This window comes from Lynx canadensis, chromosome A2 (genome assembly GCF_007474595.2).
Source record: "Lynx canadensis isolate LIC74 chromosome A2, mLynCan4.pri.v2, whole genome shotgun sequence".
NCBI classification, from domain to species: Eukaryota; Metazoa; Chordata; class Mammalia; order Carnivora; family Felidae; genus Lynx; species Lynx canadensis.
In genome coordinates this window covers 145,544,359-145,556,554 of record NC_044304.2, presented here as the reverse complement: position 1 = coordinate 145,556,554, position 12,196 = coordinate 145,544,359, and the positions used below count along the sequence as shown (strand labels likewise).

Genomic DNA, 12,196 nt, shown 5'->3' with positions numbered 1-12,196 from the left:
TGATTCAGAATGGAAAAACAACAGGCTACTCAGGTCTGAGAAACCCTCACCCTCTGCTTTTGCTCTTCTGTGCGGACGTCGCTCCGGACGTTTGCCCACGGGATATCTTCAGGCCACCAGATGGGCTTGCAGCTTTCTTTGCCCCAGCCTGGTTTTCCCCGACCTGTGGAGTACTTGAGCATCTCTGGAATAAATGCCCGAAGCTGGGCCTAGAAGACAAGAGTGTGGTCATCAGCAGTCATGAAAGACATCTGGGATGTCTTTGTATCTTCCACCAAATTCTAAGATAATAAAACAGAGAGCTTTCCTGGAGGGTCCCAGAGAATTCCAAGATGTGAATGATGAGAACCCATTGTTTTCCACAGGTTACCACAGCTCCATGGGTGACTGAGAATTATACACGTGCGTGTGTGTGTGTGTGTGTGTGTGTGTATGTTGGTAAAGTATACATTAAGCTGTACTTCACAGCCCCTACTTGTCCTTAGAAGATGAATACCTGCCCTCAAGTTTGATTTCTCCCTAAGATACTACTGATGATATTTCCCTCATTTCCCTTCTACAGTTTTCCATGCAGTCAAGGTGTCTAACAAAGTCAACATGTTTTCAGTATTGTTCTGGAGTTAGGAACCTGGCAATTAGATAAGGGAAATAAGGGGTGAGGAGCAGGTAGAATCATCATTATTTGTAGGTGATATGACTGTGCATCTGGAAAACCCCAGAGAATCAAATGAAAAGCTACTATAAACAGCAAGAGAATTCAGGAAGCTGGTTGTTTACAAACAGGAAAATAAATAGGCTCTACTTAAAAAGGGAAAATGACCCTAAAGCTTTTCCTGAAAATTTCTAGTATGCTAGGCCAATGTCTGTGAGTCTGACATACAAATAGAGTCAAGCATATGTCATCTTAAACACATTATGGACTTCATGCAGATTTATTTTACAAACTGAATCCAGACCAAGCAGGTGTTAAACCAGAGACAACGGCCATTCTTTATCTCCTGGCACAGTAACCATATTGAGTGTATATGTTGGAGGAGAAGGGGAGCCTACTTTGTGAACATTCTTAATCGTCTGCAATGATTTTTGGCAAGAGAAGCAACTAATCAAATTATAACATCCCTCCCCAGACCTACTGCTTTCCTTTTAACCCCTGCAACACTTCAGAGATAAGCAGCATCCTTCAACTAAGGACACACTCACACTGCCTCTATACCTAAAGACCAAAAGGATAAGACAATTCGGCAATGAGTCAGACCCAAGGACATGGGCTTGCAGGTGTAAAAGAGAGAGAAGGCGGGGGGGGGGGGGGGGGGGGGGGGGGGGGGCAGGGGGGAGGGGCAACAGAAATGGAAATACTTAAGTATTAATGAGAGAATGAGTGCAACACCACTTTTATACTGAAGAGCCTATTTAAATATCAGGTGTTCTTATTTGAATAATATTTTACCAGAAGATGATACCAATTCTTATATAATTATCATATCATATAATAATAGGGAATCATGCTTCCCTAATAAACAGAGCTCTGGTTGATGATATTTACACCGTCAATCCTTGTGCCCAGCCTGCTACTTCACCTCCCCAAGTCCGCCTCTCCCAGACAGTCTCCTGCCTACAGGATATGATATAATACACTCCATATATATTTGGCTCTGCGACATCAAGCAGCAGGCTAATAGAAATGTATCCGTTTGCAAACCCAGGCTATCAGCTGGCTCATGAGGTCATCTCTTCAGTTATTTTAAGAAAGTGCATCTCAAAGTCATTTTTCCCTTTATCTTAGTTTCCTGGGAGTGTGTCTTTTTCTAGCCTCAGACACATAGAGAATGAAAAGGCTTAATCCTCACACACAATATTTGTGTTTCCTCATATAGAAAAATGGCTTTTGTCCGTCTCTTTTCTTTTAATCCCACGAACGAACATTCTCCAAAAGGAGAGTTCTTTATATCTGTACCTAGCAGAGGCTGGAGATAATGAAATAAGAAGGCTAAATACCTTTAAATTAACAAAAGACGACAATGTTCAGAAAGAACTTGCTGTCAGAGTCTGCTCAAATCCCGCCTGGAACCTCACGCATTCTCTAATTCTGACTTCCAGCTTCTGATGCCCCACCCGTTCGCACCACAGTCTCCCACACTCCCCAGTCCTGGGTCACCCTGGCACATGGCTGTCTTGCATTTTGGCTCTCTCATATCAGGCTTTCCAGTGGGTTTCAAGGACTCATAGGTTATGGGAAGTGTGGGCAGAGCACCAGCCTACTCACTTCAAAGCCTCCTCTGCCCTCTCTCCAACCACCTATCTTCTTGAAGTCTTACTCTTGGCCAGGAGAACCCCACCTTCTTTCCCTAGACAGCCAAGCTCAAAATCTCGGTCAGCTTTACCTCTTTCCTTCAAACCCATCTAGCTACTCCACACAGGTTCAGCTCTTTCTTCTTTGAAGTGCCTGGGCTCTCCATCACTTCTTCTCTAGTCCCACCTTTGTCCCCACTTCCCAGCCCAAGGCTAGTGCATCCTTCCAGATGACCTTCTTGTGTAACTCCACATTCTCCCCTCTCTTCCCATCCCATGAATCCTTAACAGACAGGTTTCCCTAAATGCTGCGCAGCTCCAAGGCTCAAAAACTTTCAAATGGCTTCTCACTACTAGCAACTCAACTGGACTCCTCTGTCCAGCTTTGCCACCTGCCACCGCCTGGCCTCCCACCACACCCAGTTTCCACTAATTGCCAACAAGCAGCCTTGGTCCTCATTAGGTGAGTCTCTGCACTGTCTTATAAACTGAACTCATTTCTGCTTCTATGCCTTCGGATTTGTTCCCCCCATGGGAGCACCTTCTCAAGCTCAAGCTTCAAGCCGACACTTGTTCCCTATTGCCCAGCAAATCCCACATTCTTTGTGAAATAGATCTTGACTACTTCTTGAGTCAGTTTGTTCTCAATCACTCAATAAGAACACAAGCTCTAGACTCAGAGAGTTGGCTCGGAACACTAGCTCGCTCTCTGAATCTTAATTCCCTCAACTGCAAAGCAGTAATGATAATGGCAAGCATATAGGGTCAATTCAAAGGATCACATAGTGGGTATATATACATAGCTGCATTGGATGAATAGCAGTTTTACTATTATTACTTCAGTCATCAGCCCTCTTTTTTTTTTTTTTTTAAGTTTATTTATTTAATATGAGAGAGAGATAGAGCCTTGGGAGAGAAAGGATCCCAACAGGCTCATTGTCAGCACAGAGCACGATGTGGGTGTTGAACCCACAAACAGTGAGATCACTACCTGAGCCAAAACCAAGAGTCAGACATCCAACCGACTGAACCACCCAGGCACCCGCCTCTTCAAATTCAATGAAAAAAACCAATGTTCTGAAATGGTTTTCTAATACTAAACACAGTGATGTACGGAAAGACATTTATCCTTAGTTCTTCAAGGTGGGTATGGTGAAAAAATGCAGAAGAGGGAGAAGAATGAGTTTGTAAGTATCTGTGTAAATATGGTTGAAGAAGAGAAATAAAGAATGCTAGAATCAAAAAGCGACCATCTAGACCAATTCCATGCCTTCAGGAAGGGAGTTATTACTCACATGCCCCAATACATAGATAGTGCAGGTGATTTGTTCTGCGGGATCTTCAAGCATTTAAAAATTTTTTTTTCCTTTTTTAATGTTTATTTTTTGAAAGACAGAGCACGAGCCAGGGAGGGCCAGAGAGAGAGGGAGAAACAGAATCTGAAACAGTCTCCAGGCTCTGAGCTGTCAGCACAGAGCCTGACGTGGGGCTCGAACTCACAAACCATGAGATCATGATCTGAGCTGAAGACAGACGCTTAACTGACAGAGTCACCCAGGCGACCCTGAGCATTTTTTTTAAAGTGTACAAGCAGATTACTAATGGAAATTATTAGAAAATGGGACTCAGTGTAACCATAATTAGAAGAAAGAACAAGACCTAGGAAGCCCGTCAAAGATGTTCTATGTGTCAGAAACCTGGATAGGAAATGTTTCAAAGCCCTGGGAAGAAGAGAGTAGGAGAGACAAGCAACACGGTGGAGCGGGCGGGTGCGGGCGGGTGCGGGGGGGGGGGGGGGATGGTTACGCCCACAGGCAAAGACTTCCATTAACAGTTAAAAAATGGGACCAGAGTGCAATGTAACTGCTGGTGTACAAATTCTGATTCAGAGGCAGATTTTAGATTTTTATTAATTACCAACTGTATAAATTTGCCCACATATCAAAACAAGAGGCAAAAAGCACTTTGTACAATAAAAGTTCATTTGTCAAGTCTGTACATTTGGGGGATGAAGACTGTTCTTTGCTTTTAAATGCACAGAAATAATGTGACTTCACTGAAAAAGGCAATTTTCCATCAGACTTTTTTTAAAGTTTATTTATTTATCTTGACAGAGAGAGCACACATACTTGGGGCAGGGGCAGAGAGGGAGGGGGAGAGAGAGAATGCCTAGCGGGCTCTGCCCTGTCAGCACAGAGCCCAATGCAGGGCTAGAACTCATGAACCATGAGACCATGAAATCCAGAGTCTGACTCCTAACTAAGACACCCAGGCGCCCCCATCAGGCTGTTTTTATAATGTCCCAAATAAACAGTGCTAAGGCTAAAGGGACTATCAATAAGAGAAAATGAACTGTTCAGTACAGAAAGAGTTAAATGATTTCTTTCCAGAATTCAGCACTGTGTTCTCATTACCAGTTGGATTAATTACTGGTCCTGGAGAGTTTTGGAAACCCAAGCTACTCAATGTGCTTGTTAAGGAAGGTTTGTCTTTAATCCCCAGGGGAGACAATCAATAGGCTCAGCAAAGGTAAAGCCTACCCTCCCAGGCTGTCCTTTAATTGGACAAGCTTTCCCAGCCTCTCATTCTGATTCAGGGTTCTAAATGGACTTAAAGTGCCTAGCTTGGTCAGTGAACTCACCCCAAACCAGCAAAGAGTGGAGAGTACCACTCCTTCCAGGGCACATTCAGCAAAGAAAAAACATACCAAATTCCTGCCAGTGGCAGTCAAAAGTAAAGATTATGTGGAAACCACAGAGGGTTTTTAAAAAGATTCTCTAAAATTCTAAAAAGTTTAGGGGCGCCTGGGTGGCTCAGTCGGTTAAGCGTCTGACTTCAGCTCAGGTCACGATCTCGCGGTCCGTGAGTTCGAGCCCCGCGTCGGGCTCTGGGCTGATGGCTCAGAGCCTGGGGCCTGCTTCCGATTCTGTGTCTCCCTCTCTCTCTGCTCCTCCCCCGTTCATGCTCTGTCTCTCTCTGTCTCAAAAATAAATAAACATTAAAAAAAAAAAATTTTTTTAAAATTCTAAAAAGTTTAATCTATCCAAAATGAAATAATAATCCTTACTATGTTAGAAATTTTCCCCTTATAAATCTGCCGTCCAGCAACACATTACCCTTACACATTCTCAAATGCCTGCCTACTCTTCGCTCAGCTTGTACCCGAGCCTAGGATTTTTGAGGCTCCTGGTGTTTACTTTGATTCAGTTACCAAGAAAAGACCTCGCAAATTAAAATGTTTGCCAACTCCCCCTCTATGGAAAAGAGTATACATAATAAATTTCGAGAAATTTCGAGAAATGCGGCTCCATTATTTTAATTTAAAATCATGACCCTCCAGGTTGACAGACTCAATTATATTCAAATGGATATTTAAAGGGCATTAGAGGGGCGCCTGGGTGGCTCAGTCGGCTAAGCGTCTGACTTCGGCTCAGGTCATGATCTCGCGGTCCGTGAGTTCGAGCCCCGCATCGGGCTCTGTGCTGACAGCTCAGAGCCTGGAGCCTGTTTCAGATTCTGTGTCTTCCTGTCTCTCTGACCCTCCCCCATTCATGCTCTGTCTCTCTCTGTCTCAAAAGGAAATAAACGTTAAAAAAAAAAAAATTGAAAAAAAAGAAAACATCTTTCCTTAAAAAAAAATAAATAAAAAAAAAAATAAAGGGCATTAGAAAGCAAAAGCAAAGATTTTTTTTGCTCACTATCTGGAATTATTTGTACCACTGACCTCTGTTCACAGTGCAAGTGGCTTTCCTTGTTAGAAACGCCAGTCCTATATCCCTATTCCCTAGTAGCACCAGCAGAAACAGCAGCTTCTTTTAATCTCATTTCTCCATAAAACACAGTCCCATAGAAACAGGGGAAGAACAAGTTGGAAGGAAGAAGAAGTTCAGAGAATACAAGTCAATGAAGACACTCATTTCAAGACTCTTCTCTCAGGCCAACCCTTCTGCTCTGTCTCCACATCCCATCAACCTACCAAATTGTCTCCCTCACATTCATCAAAATGCTCTTAAAGTTCTACCTTCTCTTTGAAGGAGTCTCAGATTGGTCCGTTTCTGCTACCTCATCCCAGCTGTACTCTTTTGTACAAAAAAAACTGAAATAACACAGTCCTTTTTTCCATCCACCTTCCCCAATCCAGTCACCTGTCAGAAGCAGAACATCCTTCCTGATAGGCCAATCTATACATTTACACGAATATATGATGGAAGAGCAAAGTTTTATGTGATGAAATGAAACACAAACAGTACCATATTGTACATAGTTTACTGCAACTCACTTTTCCCCCTCAACATGCTGTCACAGAGATCTTCTCATGGCAGTGCAACTAGAATAACCTCACTTTTAAAAAGTAGTTGCCTAGTGTCCACGATACAGACTTTGCCCTTTTATTTAACCATTCTCCTGCTGATGAACATTTAGGTTATTTACGGGCCTTGTAAAATGTTTCTTTGTGCACATGAGTATTTCTCTAGTAGCAAAGTGAAATTGCTGCTTAGAAGGAACATGCATTTAACGTTTTAATAGACACTGCCAAACTGTCCTCCAAAAAGTTGGCCAATACTGCTCTCATCAACAGTACACAACAATACCCATTTTTTCACACCATCCTTCACATTTATGACCGAGCTTTCTTATTTTGACTCATCGAATGTGGGGGAAATGGTAATCATTTTAATTTTCATTACTAGTGAGGTTGAGAATCTTTCCATACGTTCACTGATCATCTTCTCTTTTGTGAACTGTTTAGGATGCTTTGCTTATTTTTCAAATCATCTCTTTCTTATTAATCTGAAGGATATATTAATCTGTTCTGGATATTAATACTTTGCCATATAATTTGCAAATATTTTTCGCTAGTCTAGTTGTATCCTGCACATGGAATTTATATGCCTACTCCCTTTTATTAGTATTCCTAATTATACCACTATTCTTTTACTCTACTCAAAATATGCTATGTTCTACTTAAGAATTCGATATATCTATCTAGATAGATAGATAGATAGATATGTATTTTTTTGGTAATGTTTATTTATCTTTTGAGATAGAGTCAGAGTGAAAACAGGGGAGGAACAGAGAAAGAGGGAGACACAGAATCTGAAGCAGGCTCCAGGCTGAACTGTCAGCACAGAGCCCAACACGGGGCTCGAACCCATGAACCACGAGATCATGACCTGAGCCAAAGTCAAACGCTTAACCAACTGAGCTACCCAGGTGCCCCAAGAATTCAATATTTTTGTTACCAATAATTTTGTCATTCTCTTAATTTCATCCTGCCTACCTAACATTTACCAAATGTGTAGTGGCATCGTATACATAAACATTTTTTGATAATTTAGTAGGAAAAGCCTACTCTGCATATAGGTTTTGACATTACAGGAAGGAGAAGTAGTTTGCAAATTATCTACAACAGTGGTTCTCAATGTTGGTTGCACAGTGGAATCGCCTTTAAAAAAATTTTTTTTTTCAACGTTTATTTATTTTTGGGACAGAGAGAGACAGAGCATGAACGGGGGAGGGGCAGAGAGAGAGGGAGACACAGAATCGGAAACAGGCTCCAGGCTCTGAGCCATCAGCCCAGAGCCTGACGCGGGGCTCGAACTCACGGACCGCGAGATCGTGACCTGGCTGAAGTCGGACGCTTAACCAACTGCGCCACCCAGGCGCCCCTGGAATCGCCTTTAAACACTATACATGCCTGGATCTCACCCCCAAAGATTCTGATTTAATTGGTCTGGAGTATGGCCTAGGTACTAGGATTACAAGTTCTCTGGATGATTCTACTATGTGGTCAAGTTTAAAGACCACTTTACTAAAATAATCCTTTTTGTCATAAAATATACATAACAAAATTTATCATTTAAATATGTACAATTCAGGAGCATCAAGTACATTCAGAATGCTGTATTATTTGCGGAACTTATTCATCATCCCAAACAGAAACTCTGCATGCATTAAGCACTAACTCCCCAGCCTCTTGATTCTACTTTCTGTCTCTATGAATTTGTCCATTGTAGGTAAGTCATATAAGTGGAATCAACATGGTATTTGTCTTTTGTGTCTGGCTTATTTCACATAGCATAATGTTTCCATTCTTTGGGCAGGAGAGACCAAACCTATGCTTTTTCAAAACAATACTCAAAAAACCTAAACGAATGAATATTTTCTAGGTAAAGCATGTCAAACCCTGTGAATAACTTCTTCCTAATGAAGCAGTCACTAGGCTGAATGTTTCTGAAGGCTTTTCCTGAAAACTGGTGAAGAATTACTATCCCATTGCATCATCACTCCAAGGGAATATTAAAGCAACACAGACTGCCCCAGTGAGAGTAAGAGGAGGACAGTAAGTTCAAGTGAGGAAAGGGAAGGGACAAGGGAAAAAGCAGTGGGGTTTTTAAAAGCGTAATTATTATACAATATTTATATTAGTTTCAGGTGTACAACATATTCGTTTGACAATTCTATATATTACGCAATGCTCACCAAAATTACTGTAGTCACCATCTGTTACCATATGATGTTACTGCAACATTATTGACTACATTCCCTATGCCATTTCATCTCCATGACTTATTTTATAGTTAGAAGTGTGTACCTCCTGATGCCTTGTATCTATTTGCCCATCCCCCTACTCACCTCCCCTCTGGCAACCACCAGTTTGTTCTCCGTATTTAAGAGTCTGTTTGTTTTTTTTTTTAGATTCCACATATAAGTGAAATCATAGGGTATTTTTCTTTCTCAGTCTGACTTATTTCACTTAGCGTAATACCCTGTAGGTGCATCCATGTTGTTGCAAAAGGCAAGATCTCATTCTTTATTATGGCTGAGTAATATTCCATTGTATATATACGTCCTCTTCCTTATCCATTCATCTATGGATGGACACTTGGGCTGCTTCTGGCTATTGTAAATCTGGCTATTGTAAATAATGCTACAATTAACACAGAGATGTATATATCTTTTTGAATGAATGTTTTTGTTTTCTTTGGGTAAATACCCGGTAGTGGAATTACTGAATCACATGATATTTCTATTTTTAATTTTTTGAGAAATTCCCATTGTTTTCCACACTGGCTGCAATGTACACTTCCACCAATAGTGCACAAGTGTTCTGTTTTCTCCACATTCCCACCAACACTTCTTATTTCTTGTCTTTTTGTTGATACTAGCCATTCTGAGAGGTGTGAGGGGATATCTCATTGTGGTTTTGATTTGCATTTCCCTGATGATGAGTGATGTTGAGCATCTTTTCATGTGTCTGTTGGCCACTTATATGTCTTCTTTGGAAAAATGTCTATTCAGGTCCTGCAACCATTTTTTTTTTTTTTAATTGGATTCTTTGGGTTTTTTGGTATTGAGTTGTGTAACTTCATTATGTATTTTAGATATTAACCCCTTAACACACACATCATTTGCAAATCTCTTCTCACATTCAATAGGCTGCCTTTTTGTTTTGTTGATGATTTCCTTTGCTGGGCAAAGTACTTTTATTCTGGCATAGTCCCAGTAGTTTATTTTTTCTTTGTTTTCCTTGCTTAAAAAGACATATACATAAATATGTTGCTAAGGTGATGTCCAAGAGATTACTGCCTATGTTTTCTTCTACGAGTTTTCTGGTTTCAGGTCTCACATTTAGGTCTTTAATCCATTTTGAGTTTATTTTTGTGTAAGGGTGAAAGAAATTAGTCCAGTTTCATTCTTTTGCATGTAGCTGTCCAATTTTCCCAGCACCATTTTTCCCATTTTATATTTTCCCCATTTTATATTCTTGCCTCTGTGGTCATAGATTAATTGACCATATAAAGGTGGATTTATCTCTGGGCTCTTTATTCTATTGATCTATGTACCTATTTTTGTGCCAGTACCATACTATTCTGATTACTACAGCTTTGTAGTATATCTTGAAATCCGGGATTGTGATACCTCTAGCTGTGTTCTTCTTACTCAAGACTGCTTTGGCTGTTTGGGGTCTTTTGTGGTGCTACAGAAATTTTAGGATTATTTGTTTTAATTTTGTGAAAAAATGCTATTGGAATTTTGATAGGGATTACAGTGAATCTGTAGATTGCTTTGGGCAATATGGATATTTTAACATTATTAATTAATTCTTCTAATCCATGAGCATAGAATGTCTTTCCATTTGTTTGTGTTCTCTTCAGTTTCTTTCATCAGTGTTTTATATTTTTCAACGTTTATTTATTTTTGGGACAGAGAGAGACAGAGCATGAACGGGGGAGGGGCAGAGAGAGAGGGAGACACAGTGTTTTATATTTTTCAGAGTACACATCTTTTACCTCCTTGGTTAAGTTTATTCCTAAGTATTTTATTCTTTTTGGTGCAATTGTAAATGGACCTGTTTTCTTCATTTCTCTTTCTGCTTTGTTATTAGTGCACAGAAATGCAATAAATTTCTGTATATTAATTTTGTATCCTGCAACTTTACTGAATTCATCTATCAGTTCTAATAGTTTTTTGGTGGAGTATTTAGGGTTTCTATAGATAGTATCATGTCATCTGCAAATATTAACAGTTTTATACTTCTTCCTTACCAATTTGGATGCCTTTTATTTCTTTTTCTTGTCTGAGTGTTGTGGTTAAGACTTCCAGAATTATGCTGAATAAAAGTGGCGAGAGTGGACATCCATGTCTTCTTCCTGATCTTAGAGAAAAAGCTCTCAGTTTTTCCCCACTCAGTATAATGTTAGCTGTGGGTTTTTTATATATGGGCTTTATCATGTTGAGGTATGTTCCCTCTAAAACCACTTTGTTGAGAGTTTTTTATCATGAGTGGATGTTGTATTTTGTCAACTACATTTTCTGCATCTCATGAGATGACCATATGGTTTTTAACCTTTCTCTTGTTAATGTGATGTATCACACTGATTGAATGTCAATACTGAACCACTCTTGCACCCCCAGAATAAATAACATTTGATCATGGGAATGATTTTTTTTTTTTTTTTGTATTGTTGAATTCAAATTGCTAATATGTTGTTCAGGACTTTTGCACCTATGTCCATCAGAGCTACTGGCCTGTAGTTTTCTTTTTTGGAGTGTCTTTTTCTGGTTTTGGTATCATAGCAACACTGGTCTCATAGAATTAATTTGAAAATTTCACTTCCTTCTCTTTTTTTGCAATAGTTTGAGAAGAATAGGTATTAACTCTTAGGTATTAACTCTTCTTTATTTTTTTATTTAAAAAATTTTATTTATTTATTTTGAGAGAGAGAGAGAGAGAGAGACTAGGACAGGGGCAGAGAGACAGTGAGAGAGAATCCCAAGCGGGCTCTGCATTGTCAGTACAGAGCCCGATGCGGGGCTCAAACTCATGAACCCTGAGATCATGACCTGAGCTGAAGTTGGACACTTAACTGACTGAGCCATTGAGGCAACCCTCTTCTTTAATTTTTTTTAAAATTTTGTTTTGAATGTTTATTCATTTTTGAGAGACAGAGAGTGACAGACCGTGAGTGGGGGAGGGGCAGAGAGAGAGGAAGACACTGTATCTGAAGCAGGCTCCAGGCTCTGAGCTGTCAGCACAGAGCCCAATGCAGGGATTGAACTCACAAACTGGGATCATGACCTGGGCCAGTCGACGCTTAACCGATAAGCCACCCAGGCGCCCCAAGAAATCCTTTTATTTTTTATTTTATTTTATTTTTTTTAAATTTTTTTTCCAATGTTTATTTATTTTTGGGACAGAGAGAGAGCACGAACGGGCGAGGGGCAGAGAGAGAGGGAGACACAGAATCGGAAACAGGCTCCAGGCTCCGAGCCATCAGCCCAGAGCCTGACGTGGGGCTCGAACTCACGGACCGCGAGATCATGACCTGGCTGAAGTCGGACGCTTAACCGACTGCGCCACCCAGGCGCCCCAAGAAATCCTTTTAAAACAGTAAATGTTCAG

The 12,196-nt window shown here is 40.5% G+C and overlaps 1 protein-coding gene across 3 annotated transcripts in view; it reads right to left on the bottom strand.

Moving 5' to 3' along the window:
- NRF1 (nuclear respiratory factor 1) overlaps positions 1-12,196 on the bottom strand; it is a 146,136-nt gene that overhangs the window by 49,674 nt on the left and 84,266 nt on the right. For all 3 annotated transcript variants that reach the window (XM_030308422.2, XM_030308424.2, XM_030308425.2), the window contains exon 6: positions 51-209. In XM_030308422.2, the coding sequence (XP_030164282.1) occupies positions 51-209 (159 nt within the window). The remainder of the gene's footprint in view (positions 1-50; positions 210-12,196) is intronic.